At 46.7% G+C, this 27,151-nt stretch overlaps 1 protein-coding gene across 1 annotated transcript in view; it reads left to right on the forward strand.

Annotated features, from left to right (window-relative positions):
• Positions 1-20,395, forward strand: part of TBX19 (T-box 19) — a 60,519-nt gene extending 40,124 nt beyond the window's left edge. The window contains exons 3-9 of the mRNA XM_019526964.1: positions 3,448-3,712; positions 10,279-10,413; positions 11,288-11,349; positions 12,310-12,371; positions 15,651-15,839; positions 17,466-17,601; positions 19,343-20,395. Coding sequence (XP_019382509.1) covers positions 3,448-3,712; positions 10,279-10,413; positions 11,288-11,349; positions 12,310-12,371; positions 15,651-15,839; positions 17,466-17,601; positions 19,343-19,580 — 1,087 coding nt within the window. The 3' untranslated portion in view covers positions 19,581-20,395. The remainder of the gene's footprint in view (positions 1-3,447; positions 3,713-10,278; positions 10,414-11,287; positions 11,350-12,309; positions 12,372-15,650; positions 15,840-17,465; positions 17,602-19,342) is intronic.
• The last annotated feature ends 6,756 nt before the right edge of the window (positions 20,396-27,151 follow it).

The raw sequence follows: 27,151 nt of genomic DNA on the forward strand, positions 1-27,151 counted from the left end.
AATTCCCTCAGCACTCTAGGGTGGAGATTGTCAGGACCTGCTGATTTGTACACGTCTAGGCCCACCAGAAGTTACCTGACTAGGTCCTTACTGACTCTGGGCCTGGCAGTGCCTCCCCTGGGTCCGTCAGGGACCCCAGTGGGGGGGATGCCCTGGTCCCTGCTCAAAAAGTGGAGGCAAAGAATTTGTTAAAGAGGTTAGCTTTGTCGTCTGGTGTGACCACCAGATTTCCTAGCGTATCCTGCAGAAGCCCTACATTACCTGGTACCTTCTTTTTACCTCCTGTGTATTTAAAAAAGGACTTCTTGTTATCCTTGATCTGGGTCACTAGTCCCAGTTCCATTTCCACCTTAGCCTTCCTAACAGCCCCCCAACAGTCTTGAGCAATGGAGGTATAATCCTCCTTGGTGATGGTCCCTCCCTTCCACTGGGTGTATGCATCCTTTTTAGCTTTGAGACACTCATGGATGCTTTTGGTGAGCCATGGGGGCTTTTGAGCGCTCTTGCCCCCTTTGGTCTGCATTGGGATTGTCACCCTTTGGGCTTGGAGGATTGTCTACTTAAGGAACGACCACTCTTCCTGGACTCCTAACTCTCCTCCCCTCCGGACCTCAGTGCCTCCCTGACTAGTCTCCTTACCTCATTGAAATCCACCCTCTGGAAGTCTAGGGTAGCTGCCTTGCTGCAGGCCTTTGACACCCTGCGCTGGATGGTGAATTCCAGTAGGCGATGGTCACTATCACCCAGGTAGTCAAGCACCTGCAGTCCCCTCACCAGGTCGTCACCTGTGGCCAGGACCAGGTGCAGGTCCAACAAGGCATTTCCCCTGGTGGGACTGTGCACCTCCTGGGTTAGACGGAGGTCCTGTAACTCAGCTAGGAACCTATGTAAGCAGTCAGACCTGACTTACTGCTCTTCCCAGCAGATGTGCAGACAGTTTAGGTCCCCCATGATGACCACCTCCCTTGACTTAACTGCCTCTGCAAGCTGACCTGAGAATTCCCAGTCCAGCTCTTCCCCCTGGTTGGGTGGCCTATAGTAAACCCCTACCATTAAGTCCCCCCAACCCCCTTGTATACGGACCCAGAGCACTTCAGTCTGCCCCTCCTCTGACCCAGTGCTGTTTGTTGAGGATGTGTATTGCTCTTTGACGTAGAGCGCCACACCCCCACCTTTCCTTTCTGTTCTATCCCTCCTGTACAGCCTATAGCCCCTGTTGTTTACTGCCCAGTCATACGTTGGATCCCACCAAGCTTCAGTGAGCCCCACTATGTCTGGGTTTGTGTTAGCTAGCAGGAGGGCAAGTTCCTTCTGCTTGTTCCCCATACTATGAGCATTAGTGTAGAAGCATTTAAGGCTTCCTGAAGGTGCATGCACCCCACCCCCCTAATCCCAGGACTATCCGGACCACCTGTTTCTTACCTGGGTATTTCTTGTGCGTGTTGCCTATCGTGGCTGGGCTGTTTTTGTGGGTGGCTTTTTGTTTGGTGTTCTGTGGCTCCCTCCATCCTCAACTTCCCCTTCCCCCGCCGAGCCTAGTTTAAAGTCTGCCAGCGGACATCGGCCAATCTGAAAGAGAACATGCACTTACCATTGGGGGAGAGGTGGAGCCCATCCCACCCAAGCATGTCTCTTGTCCTGAAGTATGGGCCATGGTCCAAAAAGCCAAAGCCTGCCTTGAGATACCATTTCTGAAGCCATAGGACTCATGGTGTCATCCGTGTCTGCTCGCTGGCAAGACAGATGAGAAGACCACCTGTGCCCCTGTCTCCTTCAGCTTGCTCCCCAGGGCTTGGTAGTCCTTCATTAAGTGATTGGGGCTGCTCCTGGCCACATCAGTAGTGCCTGCATGGATTAGGACCATGGGGTAGTAATCAGTGGGCTGGATAATGGCCGGGATCATCTCTGTCACATTCTGAATCCTCGCTCCAGGCAGACAGTAGACCTCATGTGACATGGGATCCTGGCAACAGATGGGATCCTCCCTACCTCTCAGGATGGAGTTGCCTATGACGAGCACCCAGCATCTCTTCTTCCAGGTCAGCTTGCCTCCTTCAGTCTGTTCTACACGTAGACTGGCCCCCGTCTCCAGAGGTGTCCTCCTCTCCTTCCTCTTCCTCCAATGCTGTCAGGGCCTCATACCTGTTCCCCAGCTGGACTGGGGGAACTAGTACTGCACTCATTTGTTGCACCAACAGTTGTGCATCTAGGGACTAATAATAACTTCCGCCATGAGCCAAGACCTCATCCACTGGAAATGACTGAAGAGTAGGAAGACCTGGGTATACTAGTTAATCCAGGATGACTGCAAACTACCAAAGGGATGCAGCCATGAAAAAGGCAAATGTAGTCCTAGGATGTATCAGGTAAGTTATTTCCAGGAGAAATAGGAAGCATCCTGGCACTGTGCAAGGCTCTGTTAAGATAGTCTGTGGAATCTTGTGGACACTTCTGGCTCCTCATGTTCAAGGAAGATGGATTCAGACTGGAATAGGTACAGAGGATGACTACTAGGATGATTAGAAGAAGGGCAAGAAAACCAAGAGCATTTGCTCTGTTGATTGAGCAAAACAAAGGCTGAGAGGGACTATGATTTCACTCTAATACATTTAGAAGAGGAAAACTAGGTAACTAAAGGCCAATGCTGTCACAAGAACAAATGGGTGGTAAATATTTAGGTTGGAAATTAGAAGTAGGCTTCTAGACATACGGGAAGTGAGATTCTGTTACAGCCTTTCAATGGGAGTAGTAGGGGCAAAAAGTGAGCAAGTGTTAAGATGCATCTTGGTGGATTCATGTGTGAGATTATTGTGTGTGATGAAGTTACATATGAGCGCCTGTTCCAGGGTGTCCCTTTCATTTCCCTATGATTCCATGTTAGAAGTTGTCTGGGTAGAACTGGCATTGTGGGCAGGTAGTCAAAGGGGCTCTACAAAGGCAGCTGACCATAGGATTCTGCAAATTACTACATGCCTGTCATCGTTGCATATGTGGTTCTGTTCTTTTTTCTGCCTCCTCTTTTTCAGTCCTCTTTTTTCTCTCTCCAGAGCGCATTCTTGCTTCTGTTTTCCAGCATACAGCCCCAAGACAGTGAAAAATGTATGCCCACCCATAGCTGTAAGGCTATACGTAACTCCTGTGGACTCCAATGATTTTAGTAACAATGCACAAAGTGAAGACTTGCATAACTCTTTGTAGGTTGTAGGCCTTTGTCCTCACCATGAGACAATGGTGCCTTTCTCTTAGAAGGATCACGGTGAAATGAAAGGAAAGGGGTGTGGGGGAAGGGTCCACCTTTAACATCCTGTCTTTCAGCCAGAGTGAGCACGCTGTGTTTCTGGAGCAGCTCTGAGAACATCTGGTCTGAAACATGCTAGAAAGTTTTGGGTTTTTTTAAATGGGTTTTGATGAGGCTTTCTCTCTTTGTGTCTCTGTTATATTGAGCAGGCGGATGTTCCCAGTTCTAAAGATCAGTGTGACCGGCTTGGATCCCAATGCCATGTACTCCTTCCTGCTAGACTTTGCCCCGACTGATGGCCACCGTTGGAAGTATGTGAATGGCGAGTGGGTGCCGGCAGGAAAGCCAGAGCCACCGAACCACAGCTGTGTCTACATCCACCCAGACTCTCCCAACTTTGGGGCCCATTGGATGAAAGCCTCCATTTCCTTCAGCAAAGTGAAACTTACAAACAAGCTCAATGGAAGCGGGCAGGTATAGCACGATGTTTCCCATACACCTCTTGGCTTCCATTGCAAGCACCTACCAATCAAGAAATATCAAGGGTGCATTTATGCAATTAGAGGGGCCCTTACAGGCCTCTTCACCCACAGATGCCAATTATTCTCTGGAGACCAAATGTAAACAGGAATAAACAGGTCTTAATTGGCGCTTTCAGATTTTAATGGAGTTCTTGATGTCAAGAGAGACAGAGAGTGCTGTGGTTTACTTAATCATTAGGGGGCTTTTCATAGTTTGTCTTGTGTTCTGGGTTTTTTACATAGGACTTCAGAGAAGGGGAAAAATAGTCGTGGGTATTAGGTTTTTGTTGTTTTCCCCCATGTTGTTTGGTGTAAGTGGAATGTTGGCAAGAGTCAGATAGCAGAATAAAAGGCTGTTCCTAAATGAAATAATTACTATGTCTGCTTCTGCATCATGATAATTATCAATATTCTATTGAATCAGCTTTGGCCTTTGGAAAGAAACCACATGTACCAGAAATAAGCAGCATTCCCTTTGAAACCCCTTAAAAATGCAAACAGGAAAATTGTTTAGATTTTTTTTTTTTTAGATGGACCTGAAGGTAAATATGCTCAAGATCTTTTATTCACTTGTTTGTTTTGTACAAAACTCCTACACTGGATGATACTTGTTTGGCCAGAGTCAATTCCTTTCAGGTAAATATTGTACTTCCTTGATTATTACCCATGGATGTGAATAGTTTCTTCTCTAATTTGTTTGCAATCCCTTTTTTTTGCTCATATGAACAGCTTACAAACTTTAGGACCATTAGCTTCAGAGCATCCTTGTCAGATAGGAAATACTTGTCTTCATTTTCACGAGTGAGGAGATGGAGGCAGAGAGAGATGACAGGACTTGTCCAAGATCACACCAGGCATCGGTAGGGGAGCTAAGAGTGGAATTAAGAACTGCTGACCTTTGCTGTTGCATCTTAACTGTAAACCATCCTTCCTAATGCCAGAAGAGGCGAGGTTATGTTTAATGGGCTGGGGGAAAGAAATATCCTACAGAAAAATGTTGGAGGATAAAATGGACATTGAGAGTGGTTAGAAACAAAAAAGTGCCTTGAGAGAAGTGGGATAAATTTTGTAGCCATCTTGGTCTGAGAAAGAGATGCACACAGCTCTTGGATCAGAGGTGATACCTTTTATTAGACCAACTAAATAGTAGCAAAAAAAATTTGAGAAAAGTGGAGAATAAGAACAAAGGCAAAAAATAACTCAATGGAGGTATGGAATCCTAAGAGAGCACCTAAACCAGGGGTCAACAACCTATGATCCACGGGCTACATGTGGCCCTCCAAGTGATAATATCTAGCCTAGTAATTTGGTAGCAGAGGATGTCTGCAGCAATTCTGTGGAAGGTTGGCATTGCAGGGGGGAAGTGGCAGGGGAAGCAGCAGTGACTCTGACCAGGTCAGAAGTACCTTTAGAGTTAGCTCCATTTAAAGTGACCTGCCACTTGGAAGGGTTGTTGATGCCTGATCTTCTTTGGGAAGCTACAGATGTTTGTTTTCTTCCTGAAATGCAAATCACCTGCCCTTGCCATTCCATGCCATTAATGAAAAAGTGAAAGGAGTGATGATGATGATTTAATATCATCATCATCATTATTATTACTATTACTTCTACTATTACTATTACTACACACATGTACAGACTACTAAAACTGGGCACTTCATAGGTTTTGTTTCATAGATTCACAGATTGTAAGGCCAGAAGGGACCTTGGAGGATCATTGGGTCCAGCCCCCCTGCACCAAGCAGGAAAGATAACTGGGGGTCAAGTGATCCCAACAAGGTGACTGTCCAGTCTCCTCTTGAAGATTTCCCGGGTAGGTGACTGCACCACCTCTGGAGAGAGATTATTCTACAGTCTGGACACCCTGACTGTGAAGAAGTTTTTCATAATGTTGAGCCTGAAATGGTCTTCCAGGAGTTTGTGGCCATTACTCCTAGTTTTACCCTTGGGTGCCCTGCTGAACAGTTGCTCACTGAGCCCTTGATGTACTCCCCTAATGTAGTGGTAAGCTGCTACCAGGTCCCCTCTCAGCTTTCTTTTCTTCAGGCTAAAGAGTCCCAGATCTCTCAGCCTTTCCTCATTTGGCTTGACGTGTAAGACTCTGATTATACAGGTGGCTCTTCTTTGGACTCTCTCATGCTTGCCCATGTCCTTACTGAAGTGCAGTGCCCAGAACTGGATGCAGTACTTCAGCTGCAGTCTCACCAGTGCTGAGTAGAGCAGAAGAATCACCTCCTTCGTTTTGCTGGAGATGCATGAATTGATGCATGCCAGAGTATTATTTGCCCTACTGGCTACATCATTGCATTGCCAGCTCATATTCATACTGTGGTTTGTTATTATCCCTAGGTACCTTTCATTCATGGTGCCTAGTCAGTTTGGTGCCGCCAAGCCTGTAGGTGTGTTGGGGGTTGCTCATCCCAAGATGGAGCACGTTACATTTCTCGACATTGAACTTCATTAGATTCTGATCCGCCCAACTTGCCAGTCTGTCTAGATCTGCCTGTATCTAGCATGACCACGCTTCTTCATAACTTGGTGTTGTCCATGAACTTGGCCAGTGAGCTCTTCACCCTCACATCCAAATCATTAATAAAGATGTTGAAAAGTACTGGACCAAGCACTGACCCCTGCGGGACACTGCTGCCCACTTCTCACCAGGATGACACAGATCTGTTCGCTACTACTCTCTGGGTCCCATCCTGTAGCCAGTTTCTCACCCACCTGACTGTCTTGGAGTTAAGCCCACAATCCTCCAATTTTCTCATGAGGACATTGTGGGATACTAGATCAAAGGCCTTTTGGAAGTCTAGGTACACAGTGTCAACCTGCTCTCTCCTGAGGTTACCCCTTTCCTTACCCCTCTGCGAGGATAAAGATTTGCAAAGTAACAAAGCCATCTTTGGTTACAAAGTCATGGCAAACAGCTGCAAGGGACTGCTGAGGTGCTCCAGCTTCTGTTTCTAAGGGCACTACTTCTCCCGTCATCTGTGTGGGACCTGCTGACAAGCTCAAGCTGAGAGGAGAAGCAAAGCACTATAAAATTAAAGCAGCAAACAGTTGAGCAGTTCATGCTTAATAGCAGCCTCCTGTGAACTAAGTGGGTTGTGACCCACCCAGATACTAGTAAAAAAAAAAAAAATTGTATTGGCCAATGAGTGTCCATTGTGATCTCAGCATTATGCAAAACTCGGATGATGCACATGGTCCAGATGGTCCCAAATTTTAAGCCCTCCCAGGATTGCCTCTTATATTTGTGCAGCTCTCAGCGTAATGTTGTCCCAGTGGTTTGGGGGCCTTGGACCCTCCCATATCATAAACAATTTACTGTTGCTGCTGCTAAGCTGGAGGTTTTGCATTTACCTTGGATGGACTTCCTTTCTGTCCATCTAATTGAAACTGGGGAGGGGATGCATGTGTGGAGTACGGAGTGTCAGAGGGTGCGTCTATACCAGGGGTGGGCAAAATATGGCCCACAGGATGAATCCAGCCTGCCAGGCACTTTCATCTGGCCTTGCCCAGCCCTTCCCACTGCAAGGGTGGGAGTGAGGTGCCTACACCCACTCCCAACATATCCTATTATGCCTCACTTCCACCCTCAGGGGTGGAAGGGCAGGCCCTGCTAGCACGGGGCAGGGCTGCTGCTACAGGCTTTCCAGTAGTCTGCTCCCTCCAGGCAGCAGGTAGGGAAGCTGAGGGCAGGGGTGGGGCTGCAGCTGGATGGGAGCATGGGGCTGGAGCTGGCTGCAGCACAGAGCCCATGCCCAGGGGGGTAGCAGCAGCATGAAGCTTGGGTGGGTAGGGTGTGGGTGTGACACACTCTCCTCATGGTGCGCAGCCCTGGCAGGCAGCGGGGGCAGCAGCAGCAGCAAGTGGGGGGTTCTCTGCTTGGCACTGGTGCCTGACTCCTGGCTCTGGTCAGCATTGCGGGCAACGCAGCCCCTGCCAGGCCATTCGTTTCCCCTGCACTCCCTGCACTGATGGGGCACAGGAGGGAAGCCCCAGGTACTGGAGCGGGTTGGGGTGGGAAAAGCGGCTGGCTCCAGTGCCTGGGGCTTCCCTCCTGTGCCCCACGAATGTGGGGAGCACCAGGGAAACGAACAGCCCATCGGGGGCTGCGCTCCTCGCTGATGTGCAGCATTGGCCAGAGCCAGCCACCAGCACCCCACCTGCTTGTGCACCATGGAGGGAGTATGTGGGGGAGGGTCCCCACACACACAGACACCCTGTCCCCAGTGTTGCTTGCATTGACTGTAGGAGAGGGCAGTGTGTTCCAGAGCCACACACCCCATCACAAACTTCCCCCCATACCCCACCCTACCATACACAAATGCACACAGACCCACAGCCCACCCTAACCCCACACCCCACCATACACATGCACCCCCCCAACCACATCCCCTACACAATATAAAAGACTAAGAATGTATTTTGAGTTACTATTCAATCACCTCTATCTACAGGACACAAACACAAATCATGACAAAATATTTTTTTGTAATAAAATTTAAATATGTTATAGTAGGTGTTAGATTTGTAGTGTATGATCTATTTTTTTCTGGTTCTAAGATGGCAACTACCCCCTCCCAAAAGGAGTCTTTCTGGTGGGGTAAGAGGATGGACTTCTGGTGGCAAAGGTCAGGCGTAAGGGGTGGGATTTCTGGTCCCAAGATGGCAACCATGATGCAGGGCACCTGTCAAGGGGTGGGGCTACCCATGTGGCCCTTAACAGCTCACCAAACCTTGTTAAGTGGCCCTCCAGCCAAAATAATTGCCTGCCTCTGGGGTAATGGCAGACCACAGCATGGGAGCAGCAGTCAGGGACTATTTTAAAGTCTCCATGTTGGGTAAGAATTCCATGCCCCAACTTTCCCTCCATGCTCATTGGCACCTGTTTCCCTCTCCTCCCATTCCCCCTCTTCCACTGTGACTGTCCTGAGGAAGCTGCAGAGCCACACCTGCCCTTCTTCAACTGGTCTGTGCAGGGAACAAGGCTCAGCCTGGGACAGCAACAGCAGTGGTGGTGGGTGGGTTCTTCCTTCCTGCCACATCTGTCCAGGTCTTCCTTGCCAACCCAGGAGTGGGCACAAGGAGGAGAAATCTGCCTGTCACTGCCACAGCTACCACTGTCCCCAGCTGAGCCTGGTTCCTTGTGCAGTCTAGCTGGAGTGGGGCAGGAACAGCACTGGAGCTTCCCCTTCCCTGTGGGCAGCTGGAGACAGCAGAGGTGGTGGAAGCAGTGGGCAGGGTAGGAGGGGGATGGGAAAGGAAGGGATGGGAGGGATGTGGGGGCCATGGTGGGAGGGATTCTTTCCTGATTCATGGACTTTCTAATGTCCCTGCTGATGATTCTGCAGTGTGGTCTGCCCATCCCGGTGGAGGGTGTAGGGAAGCTGGGAGCAGGGGTGCAGCCCTGTTGCAGCACCCCTCCCTTTACAAAATCCTGGATCCATCACATGGTTGGGGCTTTCCAGTTTTGTGAGTTGGAGCAGGTAGACAGGGCTGTTTTGTTTTGTTTTTCCGTTGACCTGGCAAGTGTGAAGGGAGTTGTTAGACATCCCCAGGGAGAATAACTAGCATGACCATCTAGTACTGTGATCTTTGTATGGCACGTTGTCCCGGCGTATACACACGTTTGGACCCATTTCAAAAGAGGAGTGTTTCTAAAGGGCAGCAGCTGTTGTTGGGTTCTAATTGTTCCACCTGAATAAGGCAGGAACAAAGCAAACGTAGCAAAATGGTTTATACTGTAGTGGCTTTGCTACATTTATCCAGCTAGCAGCTTGTCTTCATGTAACAATTGGAAGGTGCTGGTTGCTGCCCTTTTGAAATGGCTTTGTGTTGTACTGGCATCCATGCCCTCAGTATGCAACTGACTGTGAGGCAGCCATGACACTTGTCATGATGCAAGTGCCACAGATCAAGGCCAGAACAGCATACATGCATGGGTTTTTTGTTGCATGACAAAAAGGCTCTCCAGCTCTTCTTGATGGTGTGTCACTGAGGCCCAAGCTAGATGTTATTTTTTGTAGTGCTATAAATTTACTACAAAGAAATAAAGAGCTATGAGCAGCCACATGTTAAAAATGCTCTGGATGAAGTGCAATAAATGTATGCTCTCCAGCCAGGGGCAATAGGGAGTTGCTTCCCCAGGACTTTAAAGGATGCACAGACAACTCCAGGACTGTGGATCCACTCTCCAGTTGCAGATTGGTCACATCATGGAAATTGAGAGAGCTGGCAGGCAGCCTCAGGCAAGAGATGCCTGCAAGATGCCCAGGCTGCAGTGGTTCATGGGGGTGGTAGTCGGGGACTCTCATCAGCCCCTGTTACCACTGTGGCTGCCCTATTCCTGTTGCTGTCTGGTGACACTGGGGACAGGGCTATGTGCAAATTTTCTTGGGTGGCAAGGCCTAACCAGGGGTTTCTGCTCCCCCCTCCTGTTCCCCAAATTCCATGACAAATGTAACATCTACCAGGGGCCTGAGTTATCCGGGACAATATTTTTGTTTCTTGCAGATAATGCTGAATTCCCTTCATAAATATGAACCTCAGGTTCACATTGTTCGTGTGGGAGGCCCACACAGGATGGTGATGAACTGCTCCTTTCCTGAGACCCAGTTCATAGCTGTGACGGCTTACCAAAATGAAGAGGTAGGTGGGTACAGGGGTATATGATTTACTCATTAATGCTGACTTACTAAAAGCTGAAGACCTGTCACATCAGCACACACCAGTGGTCATAATAGTCTAGAAGCCCAACTCTGTCAGTTCAGTGCATCCCGATGGACCATCTTGTCTAATACCCTGTCTTTGTCCTGAAACAGAATACACTATTGGTCCATCCCTTCCATATCTAACTGTAGTACAAAGGCAGGTGACTAGTCAATCTTCTACTTAATTCTGTACAGAAATAGTCCCTTAATCCTTGTATCCCATCCCCTTATCATGCTAAAACATCTGTCCGTAGTCTATCTTGTCAGTATGCACCTGTACGTGCTGCCAGTATGCATCTCAGTGCTGGATATTTCAATGAAAACTGCAATCCATCTACCCTTGTTATAATTTATGCCGTTGAAGAATGTTGCATTATGTTGTATGAAAATTGTTTTCTTGACCCCAAATTGTAATTACCATAGGTAATTAGTGTGCCCTAAAGCACACTAATTGCTGTCCTGTATCCTAGCTAGTGTCACTTTAGACGTTTGTATTTGTGGGCAATTCAGCAGATTCAGTGGAGCTTTGAGGACATTTGTCATACTGAGTCAATCCTTTGGTCCTTCTGATCTTTTTTTCCTGCCTCTGGCAGTGACCAACATGCAGTGCTTCAGAGAAGGGTACAGGTCCCACACAATGCACCTAGTAAAGTGTGTGTGTGTGTATGTGTGGAATGTGGACATGTACATGTGTGCACATGTGGCTAACTGAGAGGTCCATTTAGCTTACTCTGGAAGATGTTTTGTTAAGACCTGATTAAAGCTACTGTCACTAACATTGTTTGCTTTTTTTTTTTTTTATAAACTCAAAGATAACAGCTCTCAAAATCAAGTATAATCCCTTTGCTAAAGCCTTCCTGGATGCCAAAGAAAGGTGAGTTCAGCAGTTCGGCCTAATGAAAACTGCTGCTATTCTGATTAAAATTATAACATACTTACAGGTTAAGAGGTGAATGCTAGCTGTTACCACAATCTGGCCCTAACCAGATGAATGTACTGTGTTCCTTTTGTGCTACACTGGCACCTGTGCTGGGGGTTGCCTACCTGTGCTCTAACTGCAATGAAACTGCACAGTGTTTATTATATCTGTATGGAAAACATGACCCATTCATTCAAACTGGCCCCAGTGGAGAAAACTGCATAAGAGGCATGAAAGAGACATGGACTGTATGAGAAAAATAGGGCCTTTAAATTGTTATCTGTTGTTGAGCTCAAGTGATAATAGTGTGGGCATCCACACTGTGAAACACCACTCCAGCCAGCCATACAAAACAACTGGCTGCATTGTGACTTGAACTGCTAGGTTCTCACTGCTCTTACTAGCTCAAGCCTCAGCAACACATGAGATTCAACCCACCTCCCCATCATCATCCAACATGTCAGCTAACTTGTTCTAGGACTTTCTGTGTGTGGATGGAAATTGGGTGAGGGGCCAAACTTGAGTTAAAGCTTGAATTAATAACATAATGGAAACAAGTTCCAAGCCAAGAGAACCAGTCCTTTTGTTCAAGCAAGAAAGATCTGTGTGTTTTAATTTTTAGGGTTCAGTTCCTGAAGATGACTAAGCCAGGGAAAATGTTACAAGAGGAATAAAATAAGAGCTGCTATCTGTTAGGCTGTGCTGTACAGAACCATCTATTGCTGACTATTGAAGAGCTGAAGATTGTGGAATTTCCTTGCTTTCAACTTCATTTTTAGGGTTTTTTTTTTTATATAACTTAAAAATGATCAGCTTTCAATTTCCGTTTTTTATTTAGCTTTACCTTCTCCACTTCCCTCCCCCATTTTTTCTTTTAAATATGGCATCAAGTAATCACTCACTATTCTCTTGCAGAAACCATTCCAAGGATACCCCGGAAACAGTCTCTGAAGGTCAACATATGACATATTCTCACTGTAAGGTTTCTCAACAGCATCTCTGTAGTGAAAGTTGGATGTATTGTGTACTGTATTTCATGGTGTATAGGTTGATGCAGTGTATAAGTAGACCCCATTTTTTCTGTTTCAAAAAGTTAAGTCAACTTATACACCAGATCTATGAAATTCCTAACTTTTTGGATCAGAAATATGGGGTTGACTTATAGCGACCCCTGTATGCCCTCACTGTGGGCTGGGCACCCAGGGGGTGGATATGTGCTGCGGCGCTGCTCTCAGGGGCCAGGGCTGGGCCAGGCCAGGTCCAGGCTTGGTGCTCAGCTGGTGTGGCCTCATCCCCTATGAGCAGCACTGCCTGGGCCATGCCAACTGAGCACTGAGCCTGGCACTACTTGCAGGAGATGGAGCCATGCCAGCTAAGTGCCAAGCCTGGCCCTGCCTGCTGTGAGCAGCACTGCTGAGAGCTGAGCCTAGCACTGTCCCCTGCATGGGGCATCAGGCTTGGCGCTCGGCTGGCACAGCTGGGCTTGTTGCTTGTCTGGCATGACCCAGGCAGCACCACTCGCATGGGATGGGGCCGTGGCAGCCGAGCCTGTCCCTGTCCCCATCCCCTGTGAGTGGTGCTGGGCTCAGTGCTTGGCTGGTGCACTCCCATCCCCTGCAAGCAATGCTGCCTGGGCTGTGCCAGCCAAGCACCAAGCCTGGCGCTGCTTGCAGGAGATGGCAATATGGTGTATAAGGTGGGGTTGAATTTTAAGAGTTAAAAACTGGGCTTCCAAACTCGACTTATACACCTTGAAATATGATAATACAATAGGCACTGAGACACATGATTACTAGAATGGATCAGACTGGTGGTCCACCTAGTGTAGAATCCTGTTGTTGAAAGGGAACTGGTGGCTCATAGAAATGCCCTTGTAGCAGGAAAGTAGTTGGGTAATTTATTCATAGGGATATTTTCTTTATTGTCCATTATTTAGAGTAGTGATTCTCATCCAGGGTGTTGCAGCACCCTGAGGTGCCTTGAAATCTGTAACAGAGACCTAGAAGCCTCCTGTTACTTTAAGAGAAGGCAGCGGGCCAAGATAGCTGTGTGAGGCTGCGGGGCAGGAGCTCAGGCTGGTTCTTAGCTAAAAGGGGAAACTCCTATGTGTGGCTGGGGAGCTGCCTGACAGGAAGAGGGGCAGGGCTTTGAGGTATATAAGCCAAGGGCCTGAGCCAGAGCAGGCAGTCTGGCCCTGCAGGCCAGGGAGAGGAGCTCCTGAGCAAGATGGCTGCAGGAAGGGACTGACCATCACCCAGGCTGTCCCTGAGGTGCAGATACATAGCTAAAGGGGACTTAGCCTAGGAGAGGGTTACTGACCCAGAAGGGGAGAGATTTTTTTGGTTACACAGCCTGTGGGTTTGCATTTTGTTCTGACTGAGAACTAGAGAGCTACATAGTGGCTGGAGGGAAGGACAGGAGGCCACACAGGGGTGCCTGGTAATTACTCCAGATTTTCAGCCTTATTGGGGGCAGACTCCAGCTGAGAGGGTCAGGGCCTGAGCCCCAAGCAAAGTGACATGGGCCAAGGGCCAGACAAGGATGAGACTCAGAGGAAGTAGGCTTAGGCTGGCAGTTGCAAGAGTAACCAGAGGACTAAAGCCAAGAGGGCTGAAGCCCATATGAGAGCTGGTGTATGAATGAAGAATAACTTCTGCAAGACATGGCTGTAGGGGTGAGCAGAGGCCATGAATAGCCCATAAGATGAGAGGTGCCTGGGGGCACTAGTGAGGCTATGAGGGTCAAAGCTGTGTGTCCCTGGGAGCAAGGTGGAGCCAGACTAACTCACTCGGGGACTCTGGGGCAGCCTCCCTTTTATAACAGAAAAATAATTCCATCAAGTAGTGGCAGGCAACAGGAAGTGGGGAGGGTACCCTAGGGAGCTGAGTTGGGGAGGAGCCATGTGGGCACCAGGGGATGTCACTGGCTCCCCTGGGGCATGGTCCTGTTACAAAGTCCTTGCAGGGGTGCTGCGAGATGCCCCACAATGTAAGATGCATTAACTCCAAGATTCTGTTGTGCAGTTCTGGAGGTCAAATTTCATTTGTTGCCTTCTTGATTTTTGCTTATAACCCACAATCTATAGCTTATGTAGGTCTCGTCTATATTGGATCAGTGGCGGGTATCAGGAGGGACAGGACTGAGCAGCTTGTTCCTCCCACTCATGCTCCATCCACCAAAGTCGTTGATATGCCCCAGAGTTGGAGGTTTACCTATGAGGCTGCTCAGATATTATCCATAGCACCTGCTTTTGCAACCTCAACCTCTGGTGGGTCTGAGAGCAGGAGCTGGGGATGAGGTTGGGGAACCTCCTGCTCTGGAGAATGTCTTGAGTGGGCAGGTCAGGTTCAGTCTTGTGCTCCCTGGGACCATACACTGCCCTATGAAAGACAAGCCCAGAGGGTACAAGATGAGCTTTTGAACTAAACAGCATGAAAATTCACCCAATTAGCCAGTTTATTTTGAACCTTTCTTAAACTTGACTGGACAGTCTGTACATGAAGTGCAAGATTAATAGCCAAGATATTTGCCCTGTAAAGTTGGCAGGCCTGACTAGGAGTTGGCACATTGCTGTTGTCTTTTGGATGAGATGGTAAGCTGAAGTCCTGACTCCATGGTGTTGCTGTAGACCTAGGGCACTTTTCATGAGAGTAAGGACTTTGCCTTTGTGTACTGGCCAAATTACTCTAGTTGGTCACTGAATTTCATTTTTCTAAATCTGTCCATAGTTTCAAATGGATACAAATGTTCTTCTTCACTTCTTGCTCTCATCTTTGTGCAGTGTCACTCTGAACCGAAAAGTCTGCCACCTCCCGCCTTGGTAGTAGACAACTTCATTTGTGGGTCTGAACTGATTCTTCTTTATATTTTTAAAGGCTTGGAGAAGTCATTAAGCTAATGGCATTTGTATCTGGGGTCTAAAAGTTCTTTTATTTTCTTGCCCCATAATTTATTTATTTTGCCACAAAACAAGCTATAGGCAAAGGCCAAAAGTGGTTCCCTTCAGAACTTCCTTATGCTGCCATACTGTATCATCTGATTTCCAAACTGGCTTGGGTTGAATGGGAGCAAAATGTCTCAGTGGCATACCCAGGCTCAGTTGGAGGCAGTGTAGACATGTCCCTAGTGCATGGAGTCCTTGGAATCTGGCTGGCACATTAGAGGCAGGGAGTCTGGTTACTTTCCCTATTCTAATGTATTGTTTATATCTTTTCAGTCCAAATTGACAGTTGTCTTTTTCTCTTCTCCTCTCCAAGTGGGTGGCTGGTTGATTTCCAATCCAGACACTGTGTGCACATCAGGAAGCTCTAATTATCAGTATGCTGGGCCTTTGTCTCTGCCTGTACCACATTCCCACCATGGCTGTGAGCGGTACACAACACTTCGAGGGCATCGGGCTACTCCATATCCTGCTTCATACATGCAGAGAAACCACTCCCCAACAGGTATGGCTTCTCAATGCACAGGGAGTGTGGCCAGTCAGCCTGAGTAATGTATTTTCAATTTGGAAAAACAAACCAAGAAAGAACCAAAGTCCTGAGAGCACATTGTGTGCGCCTCCTTTGTAACAGCTTGCCCTGAAGTCTGAGAATAAAATGCTTCATAAATTCTGCACACAAAGAACATGTTTAAAAAGTTCAAGGTACAGCACATAAAAAAAAAAAAGTTTAATGAGTAGATATACCACAGTGGTTATTAAATGGCGACAAATGAAAAAGAGAAAGATAGAGTGAACGCTTTAATTTAAATTGCATAGCTTTATTGTATAAAAATGCCCAGAGCCTTTCCAGACCTTCCTTTCACCCTAAAGAAAGAAGCAATTTTGCTCCCAAGTTGAAAGCAGTATCAGGAGGTGATAAGAATTGATTTGGGACAAGTTTTTTTTGTCTTGTCAATATGCCTCTGGCATCTGGGCTGAAATTTCTCAGCAGAATTCCAGAACCCAGATCTTTCATGATGGATAGAACATGGCTAGAAACACAATAAGGTACAAAGTAAGTTTATCTCACTGTCTAATAATAGTTTAATGAGGCATTGTAATATTCAAGCCTTGTTTTGTATGGAAGCCTGTGATGACATACAAAATAATATTAGCCAGACCTTTGTGATAGGTTGGAAGATGAGCATTTTATGTCTATCAAGCCTTTTCCTCCTATGGATTATGTCTGGCACTTCAACAGTAGCTTGCTTCTCTTCTACATGTCTAAGTCATTCAGAAGTTTTTGTCTTCCCAACACCCCAGCGAAGAGATATTGGCTGTGTAAGGTCTACCGTACTGCCTTGTCAATTTACCTCTGGATATGAGAGTACAAGCTCTGCTGTGACCCTGTCAGGCATGATAAGGCTGCCAATTCATATCAGTTACAGTTTCTCCCAGGTGGACTCCTGTTCACAGGGAACTGCTAACAACTTTTGTTCATCACCAACTTAAGCCTGATTTGAACTGAGGACATAGAGATGAAAGGGTCTATGTCCCACTCCGAGCTGCTCAGAATTCCCAATTTCCACTTTGTAGAACATTCTGAAACTTTGAAATACTGGTTTTGTTCTGAATCAGAACAAGAAAAGTTTGTCTGTTTTCCCATTACATATACAATTTTGATCCACATAAACATTCCATTTTGATACTGAGTTCAGATTTTGAGTTTGTTTTATGTCCCATACTTTATAACCTCCTTCACATATAAAATATAACAGTTGGAGTGAAAAAGTCATTTTGAAATAAAAATATAAACTTTTCTGAATTTTTTCAAAATGGGATGGTCATTCCTGCAAAACATTCACATTTTGGGAAACTGTATTTTCTAGTAGGAAAAAACATGCTAATACGTTTTTGACCAGCTCTTGTCTTTACTATTCCTCTGTCATCAAGATTGGCAAAAACTGCTTCTTGGGAGGGGGGAGAAAGAACGAGGCAGTACAGCTAATGTGGTCTGATTTGTGTAGTTAATGTCCTTTAAGCCTGTGAGGAAGAATCTCTGCTCCCTGAGTCCTGCCCATGTTTTAATTTGTTTGTTGCCTTAAGATGGTCTTCCTGCTGTACCTAAACCTATTTGTTTTCCTCCGCAAAGTGAACCTGATGGAAAACCCAAGCAGTAATCTCCAGGTGTTCCCAGGACACGACAACTGGACTTCTTTTCCATCCACTCCACATGCCAACTTGTTTTCAGTACCACACACCAAGGGAGCAACTAACTCTGGTCCTGGGTAAGGTTACAGTTAGATTATTGATCTTAGGGGAGAGGACGATCTCACAGTTTATTTCCCCCCTCTTAGGGAGGCAGTGAGACTTGTAGGGATGAGCAGGGGGTCAGGACATTCTGACTAATCCCAGCTCTGCCATGTGTTCAGGACATGGCCTTGTGAAAATTATTTGCATTCAGCTTCCCCTTCAGTAAAATGGGGCTGAGTTCAGCAGTTAGTCGTTTGCATTTGCAGAGCATTGCACAAAGGTTATATCTAGGATGTCAAACTCATCAGGCTCAAAGCGCCAGATGAATGGTGCAGGACCAGTCCCTTAGCCAGATGAAAGGTCTGGGACTGGCCCCATGGCCAGATCAGGCCCATGACCCACCCCCACATGCCAGATCCAACATACATGGTGCCTGCTTCAAGGTTGCAGGTTGGATGGCCTGGCTTTGCAGGCTGGATCCAGCCCACAGGCTGTATGTTTGACACTCCTGGACTATATAAATGCTGGTACACATTATTCCCACCCTTTAGCTAACATAAGATTGTTCCCTGAGATCTGTTCTTCAGCCTAAAGTGTCTTAAGTATTGGGAATTCTAACAATTGTTTCCATTTTGCACTGATTTCTGCCTGCCTTTTGAAGTTGTAGCCCCTATGTACAGTGTTACTTCTAATATTGCACGAAAACTGTCTGGGCCACTGCATGGTACTGAACTCTGTCTATTCAGTAATATGTTCTGAGTGTTAAATGGCTCTTGATTTTGTTTACTTCATTGTAAATGGTGTATACATAGGGTGGGAGCCACCCTCTCTCTCTTTCTCTCTCTCTCGGGGGCAGGACAGACATTGGATTCTTTTTCCAGCAGAGGGAAGGAGTTTGATCTAGTGGTTAGAGCAGGACACTGGATATCAGGACTGCTCCTGGTTTTGCCACTGTTTTCCTGTTTGCTTCAGAAAAATCACTTAGGCCCACATTTTTATAAGCACACACTGATTTAGGGTTCCTTATTTCCTGCATCTCTAACCTGGAAAACCAGGTTTTAAGATTTTAAGATGGGCACCTGATTTGAAGACATGCTGAATGCCTTTATCTCCTGCTGAAATGAACAGTAACCATAGATTTCTCAAATCAGCCAAAGCTGATTTCTCAAGCTTCCCAAGTTAGGTGCCACTTAAATATTTGGTTTTAATCATTCTGTTTCGTTATCCTCTTGTATACAATGGCAACACTACTTCCCTTGCAGGGACATTGTGAAATCTCATTAATTTTACATTGTGAAAGTATTAGTATTAGAGCAGGGTGACATTTTTTGACAGTTGGATGAAATTGATTTCTTTTTTTCAATTTTACAATTAATGGAGAATATTTTGATAAGATATTCCTGTTAGTTTTGATCACCCGGAGAGATGATAGACATTTTTTTCAAAATTTAGAAACCCCAAACGTATCAAATTCCTAAAGTATTTTCCTGCCTACCTCCTTTCCCCATATCCCAACTAGGTGTAGCTGTTGCTATTGGATCTTTAAATAGGAATTGTCAAACCAGATCACACCAATGACTTGTGCATATCTAGTTTGATATTCTGTCTTGGACAGTAGTCATTTACTGGCTGATGTAGCACTTGACTCTACAATATGATGCCATATGAGGCAGGGCAGGGAGTGGGGAAGGGGAAATGCAAATGGCAATGCTATGATCTCTTTTGAAAAAAATGAGTGTATTCTATTCTGTCATGGTTTACATTGTTTCTTTCCAGCCCCTATCCATGTCTGTGGACAGTCAGCAACAGTGCCATGAATGTCACCAACTCGGGGACTGAAGCAAACAGCAGCTCTGCAAGTGTGTTCCTGAGAGGCAATGTCCCCTTGCCTAGCACATCTTCCTCTGCCCCAGTTCCTCTGCAGGGCACAGTTCCCAGCAACACGGAGATACTAGGGGAGACCCCTCTAGCCAGACTTGCTGATCCTGCCTGGACATCCTCGCATTCTTTTTAAGAGATGGGCTGTTCTCTAGGGATGCTAGGCAGGACCTGAACAGGACTGGAAGATGCAGCAAAGGACAAAGACAATGCATAGAAGTACTATGTAGGGGACAAAGCAGAAGAACACATGCACAGAAGGAACAGATTTCAGCTGCAACCCAGTTTCCATCAAGTATCCAGAGTGACAATGGAAGAGTCAAGAGATGTCATGCAGGAGTGGGGAAGCTGTCTTGTTGCTGTGCCATTCAGTGCCTCAGCAAACAATAACCAAATCACATCTTTAGAGTCAGCTCCAAGTTGCATGTAATTGTTCAGAGATATGGTATCTAATGGAGCAGAAATGGCAGCTTGGTACGTAGATGTGATTTCAAAGGAACATTTGTTATACCTAAGGCTGGTCACAGAGAGTTATCAGGGACCTCGCAGAGATCAGAAAGCATGGTATCATCACGCTATTCTGGTGCAGGGACTTAAGGGCAAGACTGCCCAGATATGCCTTGGAGTACTTTTAATATTTGAAACATGTTCTTGAAACTAAATTCTGTGTTGGAGGGAATGACGTTCTGCCTCCTTGTATTCTGTTCCTTCTGTTTCATTTGCATATGGTATCCCTTTCCCCCCTCCCTTCCTTCAGTTCTTGTGCAGGCTTTGTATGCTGTAAGAATAGCAACATACTCTCTGGTTGAGAAAGATGGCTGCATTTCAGCAGTGGGTCTTATGTAGAATTGGTAAAATCATATGAGGTGTTTTTTTGGATGAAAGGCTATAAGTGTTATACACGATATTTCTTATTTTTTAAGGGCAAGATGGTTATAAGAGATATTGAGCTTGTATTTCCTCTTTGTTTCAGGTAAAGAGTAAAAATAAAATATGAATTAATGGTTGACTTTGTTTCAATGCCTTGCCCATATAACGCCTCTTTCCCTATCTTAACTGGGAAAATATAAAATAATTCAGTCAGTGGCATGGATGAGATGGTTCAGGCAGGGGATTAGACTAGATGACCTCCTGAGGTCCCTCCCAGCCCTTCTTTCCTATGACTCTAAACCCCAACAAAGCTGAAACTATCACAGGCAGGAACATATTATTTCTAGCTCTGCTAGTGTAAGAGCATGGCAAGTCATTTCACCTCCCTGTTCCTCTCCCCTCCCACTTTCTGTCTTCCCTGTCTACTTTATATTATAATTTCCTCATGGCAGGAGATGTTTTATGGTGTGCATGGACTGTGCCCAGCACAAAAGTGCTCTGATCCCACTGGAGAGGTCAAGCCACTACTAAAATGTAAATTGAAGCAGCTTTCTTTTTGAGACGCTCTCCTCTTTCTCCTCCTCACCCTCACACCTCCATCAAGCTCCTTCCTTCTCCAAAGCATACTTAAATCCTTGCTTTGCAGGGATGTCAGCCACTTATGTAGATAAGGAATGCCACAATTCACAATGGGCAATTTACCCAGCTTTAAAGACATACAAAAAACTAGAGCTCTTGGTTCCAAAATTATACCTTTTATTAGATCAACTGGAAAATTGTAATAAAATTGTCCTTTTCTGCAAGCTTTCAGGATCAAAGTCCCTTCGTCAGGCTCTGGGAAATGTATAGATGGTACAAGATGGTAAAAAGTCCCCATAGGTAGGAAATAAACTTCATTTTTGCACACAGGGAGCTGAAGATCGAAGGCTGTCCCTCTGGGTCCATGAAAGTGTATTTGTGAGCTGTGCTGAGTAGCTCTTTGATGTGTTGATCAGGTAGAATTCCTTCCCTGGAGGTGTCAGATGGCAGGGAGGGAGGTAAAAAAACTTCCTTGTCATTCTGCAATGAAGTTTAAAATCCAAAATGGGCTAAAATTCAGGATCTTCCATGTTTCAGGGGTGTACTTGGTAGCTGTGCTGGTCTGAGACAAAAAGACATATGAAAAGCTAGAACCCGTGGTTCCAAAATGATACCTTTTATTAGACCAACTGAAGTATCACAAGAAAATTGTCCTTTTCCACAAGCTTTTACCCTGCTTTCAAGCATCTGTAAACCACATGGGTGTCAACTGCTATTTTCCTCCCTCTACAATAAAGGTTTGCATTTGTGCAGCCATACCTGACTGTAACAGGGAGCCAGGGACCACCATTAATTTAAAGGAGAAGAAGCTGCAGGAAGCTTCCCAGGTGGTGCTTATTGCTGGGCTAACCAAATAAGATATACAGAGTGAGCACAAGTTTTTGTGAACCCAAGTTCACTTTATCCAATGCTGTGAAAGGAAGAGCAAAAAGCATAAAGTATAAGGAGGAGGGGGGAAATTAGAATACAAAAGACAAGGAAGGGTGTGGGGGAGAGCGAGGCAGAGATAGTGGGGAGGGAGGCAGTGGTAGGAGAAAAAAGCAAATGAGGAGTAAACCCATAGGAACAAAGGGGGTCACAAAAGCTGATCCAGGTAATAAGAATCCATAGTCCCTGCTTAAGCACAGTTAACAGTCCAGTTCATGGATGATATTTTGCTGGTTTAAAAAAATTTTCAAACTGGTTCTTAATTTTTTTCCCTCTGAGAACAGCAATCCTGAGGTCAGCAATGGAGTGTCCAGAGAGACTGAAGTGTTCTGCCACAGGCTTTCTGTGTCTTTCTGCAGTTGATGTCAAGTCAATGTTCATTCGTTCTTACACATAGAGATCACCATGTCTGTGCAATGTAGACAGCCAAAGGGCTTTTAAGTAGGTGATGGCATATATGACGTTGGCAGGGTTGCAGGTGAATGAACCTTTCCTGTACTCCATGTTATTAGATCCAGTGGTGATGTGGTCTGTACTGAGGTGGGGACACAGCAGGCATTTGTGACCCTTGCAAGGCCCAGTGCCTCAGTGGGGATGGGAGTTCATTAGTCTGTTTTTTGAGAGATGCTGCTTGAGATTGAGGGGCTGTCTGTAAGCCAGGACAAGTTTGTCTCCAAAGGTTGCTTTAAGACAGTTTTCCTTTTCCAGGAGGGGTTGGAGATCAATGTGGTGGAGCACCTGTAGGTGCCTGCTATTTCAGGGGTCTGAGCAGGCTGTGAGGCAGCCTGCAGGTGACTGCAGAGCCAATCGGGTGGTCCTGTGACAGCCAGGAGGCCACCTGATTGGAACAAGGCTGCGCAGCCTCAGCATAAGAGCAGCCCCTGAGGGGCAGATCCAGCAGTTGCTGCTGGGGACATAGCTGGAGTAGCATCTCCAGTTTGTGACCTACTGCTCCCAGGCACACCTGGAGGTTCAGGGTAGGACCTATGGGGGAGGAGAGGGTTTCTAGGACCCCAGAGGGGTTCCCAAGCCTTTGGGAGAAGGCTTTGGGTTTAGGGAGAGCAAGGCCTAGCCTAGAAAGGGGCTTATAGCTTGTGGGTCGACACAGGGGCTAGGCAAACCCCTGATTCAAAGTGGCAGGGGTGAGGCCAGGGCTCAGGTGAGCCCACTTGAGTGAAGGGCTGCCTTGTATAAGATCTCTGGGGCTCTAGACCAGCCTTGTAAGAAATGGCTGTGTATGGTGGGGCCCAGAGAGGGACCCCTGTGGAATAAGAGGGTCAGCTGCTCCTGCATTGAGGCCAGGATATCCCAACTGGTCTATGCAAGGGGGCCAGGGCCGGAAGGTTGAAGGGCAATTAAGCCCCCTGTGAGGGGCAGGCCAGGGCGCAGAGAGCCATCTGGCACCCTGACTAGCCTGGACGCTAGCCTGAAGATTCCTTCAATGGGTCGGGACATCACTGCTGAAGGGAAGACAGGCTCAGCTGGACAGCAGGCTGTGATGAAGGAGGCTGAAGCACAGCCTCTGGATGGGAGGCATATGTTAAGGGGTCAGAGAGATGGGCTGGATGAGAGGAAGCCAGCAGATGGAGGCTGCATATTATTGTTAAAGGGCCCAGGAGAGACAGCAGCCCAGGTACAACATAGAGAAGCCCGGTGAGAATAAGACCAGGGCAGAGAGGCCTGCATTGGTCTTGGGGAATGACCTAAAACTACACCCTGCTGGGGTTGGATGGTGTGGTGTGGTTGCTTGTGGCAGGGCAGCTTCCAGGAAATGCCACACCTGTGCCTCCCCAGTGAAGGGTAAGTATGGGGTACCAGAAAGCCTCAGCCCCCACTGACTTGTGAGTACCCCACGGAGGGGAAAGGCAAGGGGAGCACACCCTGACAAAAAAAGCACAGGGGCCATTGAGTGGGGCCTGAGGCAGGGTTCAGGCATGTCAACAGATGCCTGAGGCCTGAGTGGGCCATAGACCGAGTGAGGTCCAGGCACATCAGCAGACGCCTAAGGGGTGTAAGGGGATAGAGTAGTGACCCCAGTGAGGGGCTAGAAGCCGGTTGAGAGGCATAGAGCCCAGAGGGTGAGTCAAGGCCCAGTGAGGGGGCATGTGGCCAAGATCAGTTTCTGGATGCCTGAGGCCAAGTTTGGGCCAGAGGCCGAGTGCAGTCCAGCAATGGGGCCAGGGGAATAATAGTGGATGGTTTGGGCCAGTGGCCTAGTGCAGCCCAGCAATGAGGCCCAGGGAGTTAGGAGTGATTTGGATACCATCTGTGAGGCATGGGACATGGTAAACCTAGGTGAAATTTCTCTATTGATTCCTTCCCATTCCTGCATATTATGAAGATATCATCGAGGTTCCTGAGGTATACCAGGGGGGAGCTGTGGAGAAAACGAGTTTCAAGGTCAGTAAGTCAACAGATATGAGCTATTTCAGACATAGTCAAGTGGGAGCAAAGTGGTAGCAGAGAACAGGGCAATCAGTGAATCTCTTGTTAAAGGTAGGAAGAAGACTAGTACGTAGTGCAAAGGAATCCATTGTGATGCATATGGGGAAACAGTGAACTTTTCTTTAAAAACAGTAATAAGAGATGCTTAGGCCTAGGGGGAGGAACTGGACTGACAGACCTGCTAGCTGAAGCTCTTAAACCTTGCATAGAATAGGCTTTCCCTAGACAGATGTATGCTGGATTTGTGTAAACAAGGGTTCTAGCTGCTTCAGATATGCTGGTGTTTCCTTCAGGGCAACTCACTGACTGGATACTAGGACCAATATAATTTTATTTAAACATCAAGGCAGCAACTGGAGAGGAAGAGTTTTCAGTCAGACTGGCTAGCATACAGTTGACTAACCATATCACATTATCACAGCCTCAAGCTGCCCTGCTACTGTCATCTCAGTACTTCCAAGATGTGTCATTTCTTCTCAAGTCCATTTCCAGACTTACTCCAGTCTGATGCTCCATCTCAGCAGTGCTATTATTTTATTTGATGTGGACCTCTGCCCCCTTGAATGTGAGCCATTAGTTACTTTGGATGAAGCCATCTGCCAACCTACCACCAGCTGACAACTTTTGTGTAACAGAGACTTGGTCAGAAGGGAACCAGTAATGTAAGCTGAAAGGCTCTGCAGACTATCGCTAGTGTAGTTCTCCGTAATTATTCTCACATGAATTATTGACAATTGTTAGTTTTCATCTTCTTTTCTAAAACATCATAAAAGATCAGTTAAAAAGCTCCTCAGCACGGTCCTTTTCTATTTTATACGCAGAAACACGAACAAGCGTTTCCCTCTTTCAGCATACCTTAATTATGTAGCAGCCTTCTCTATTAAGTCAGCTTTGCTTTAGAAGTAAGGTCTACTCACTGCCTTGTGCTACCCTCTTTTGGCTGTTCAGCTCCCCAAACACAATGCAAAACTAGCCCTGAATGTTATTTCTGTGGAGCAAAGGGCACCATGTGTTTGAGGTTTATTGGACTGGGGAACAGGACAGCAATGGGAGAACGATGGGAAAAAATGATGAGTTACACAAAAAGTACAGGATTGCACAAGGCATTTAAATGTAAGAGCAAAACTCTCCTTGTTATTCACTCATGAAATGTAGCAACAGTTCCTGCAGGTTGAGTTTCTTCCTAGAACACTGAATCCATCTTCTCACCTGAATGAGAAGCCAGAGCTGTAAAGGGAAGGACAGAGAGAGCCTTGCCTCCCTTTTTTTCCAGGACTGAATTTAGGTATGACTATATAGTACACATAGTATTTGTTTTAGGAGTAAGCCTCTTCTGTCTTTGAACCAGGAGGGGAGTGGCAGGGGGGGTTATGAGGAAGGATTGGTGCTTTGCTACAACTCTAGAGGGGAGTGCAGGGTCTCCTCTCTTCATCCCCTGTCAAACTCATGCTGAAGGCTGTCCATTAGGACTGTGCGAAGCTTCAGGCACTGATTCGACTCGGAGGAGATTCAGGGGCAGTTTGATCCAGGGGTTGAATCTCTGAATCCAAATGGAATTGGGAGACCCATTAAAAGTTCCAAATTGATTCAAAGCATCCAAATTGATTCGGAAAAGATTAGGAGATTGGGATCGGTCGGGGAGAGACAGGCACAGCCAGGCGGCTGCAGGTTCTCCCACAGCTCCTCCAACTGTGTCTGCCTCTGCCTGGGTGAGGGGAGCCACAGGAGAAGCCCACCTAGCTGCTGTGCCCTGCGCCAGCCTCCTGTCACTTAAAAATTAAAAGGGCCAGGAGGCTGGGCCTGGGCCTGGACAGGGCAGCCATGGGGGCTTCTCCCACGGCTCCCCTGGCCCAGGGAGAGGCAGGCACAGCTGGAGGAGCCGTGGGAGAACCTGCAGCTGCCTGGCTGTGCCTGCCTCTCCCCGGCTGATCTGAATCACCAAATCTTTCCGAATAAGCGCTGAATCTTTTGAAGCTGATTTGGCTGAATTGAATGAGAACAGTGATTTGAATCACTGAATTGAATCGCTGTCCTCCAAATTGGCCGAATCCTAATCTGATTAAAATATTTTCCTATTTGTACAGGCCTACTGTCCATCTGCTAGAATTGGAGGGGATCCTTTGTCCAAATCTTTAAATGTTGCAGTTGGATAGCAGAAATTCTGACCTGCAAGTCTCATGCCACTGGAAATCCTTGGTTATATATTCCTTTGACTTCTTAGACAAGAATTTGGCCCTGCTGAAGTCAACAGGGTTTTTTTTCCCAGTGATTTCCAAGGTATCATGATCTTACCTCTTGTGTCAAGTAGTCCAGGGATGGAAAAACAGCCATTAGCCTCTCTGCTACTTGAATAAAGAATTCTGCTCAAGTATCATGTACTATATGCTTTATCTAGGGAGCCCAGATCACCACATGGCAAGGCAGTGGCAACTTTTGAAACATAAGAGCATCCATGTGAAAAAGGGTGCAGAGATGCTGTAGTTTAGACTTAGGAAAAGCTGTAGCCCAGGGAATATGAGTAAGGGACATGACTTCATTGGCATGTCACATGAGGTTTTTGTCCTTAAACTTTACTTGCAGGGGCAAGGGAGGCAAGACAGGGAGATGAAATACAAGGAGAGTTAATTCTTTGATTACCTTTATAAGCTAGAAATGGGAAGATAAAGAAACCTTGTTCTTGACGCATCTATACTGGAACAGCTTGGGCTGTTTTCAGGAAAGGATGCTGATTTGAACTATCCAGATTGCACAGTTTTGCATGCTAGCTCTTCCAACAGCAGAGGGAACTGTTCAGCTATTAGCTTGGCTGGTATTTGAGCTCCTACTCCTGTCTTAACCAAAGCAGCATTTGGAACAATTTGAACCTCTGGCTTTGAGGCACAAGCT

The sequence above is a fragment of the Gavialis gangeticus genome, unplaced genomic scaffold, assembly GCF_001723915.1.
Source record: "Gavialis gangeticus isolate Ggan-Ray unplaced genomic scaffold, GavGan_comp1, whole genome shotgun sequence".
Lineage (NCBI taxonomy): Eukaryota > Metazoa > Chordata > Crocodylia > Gavialidae > Gavialis > Gavialis gangeticus.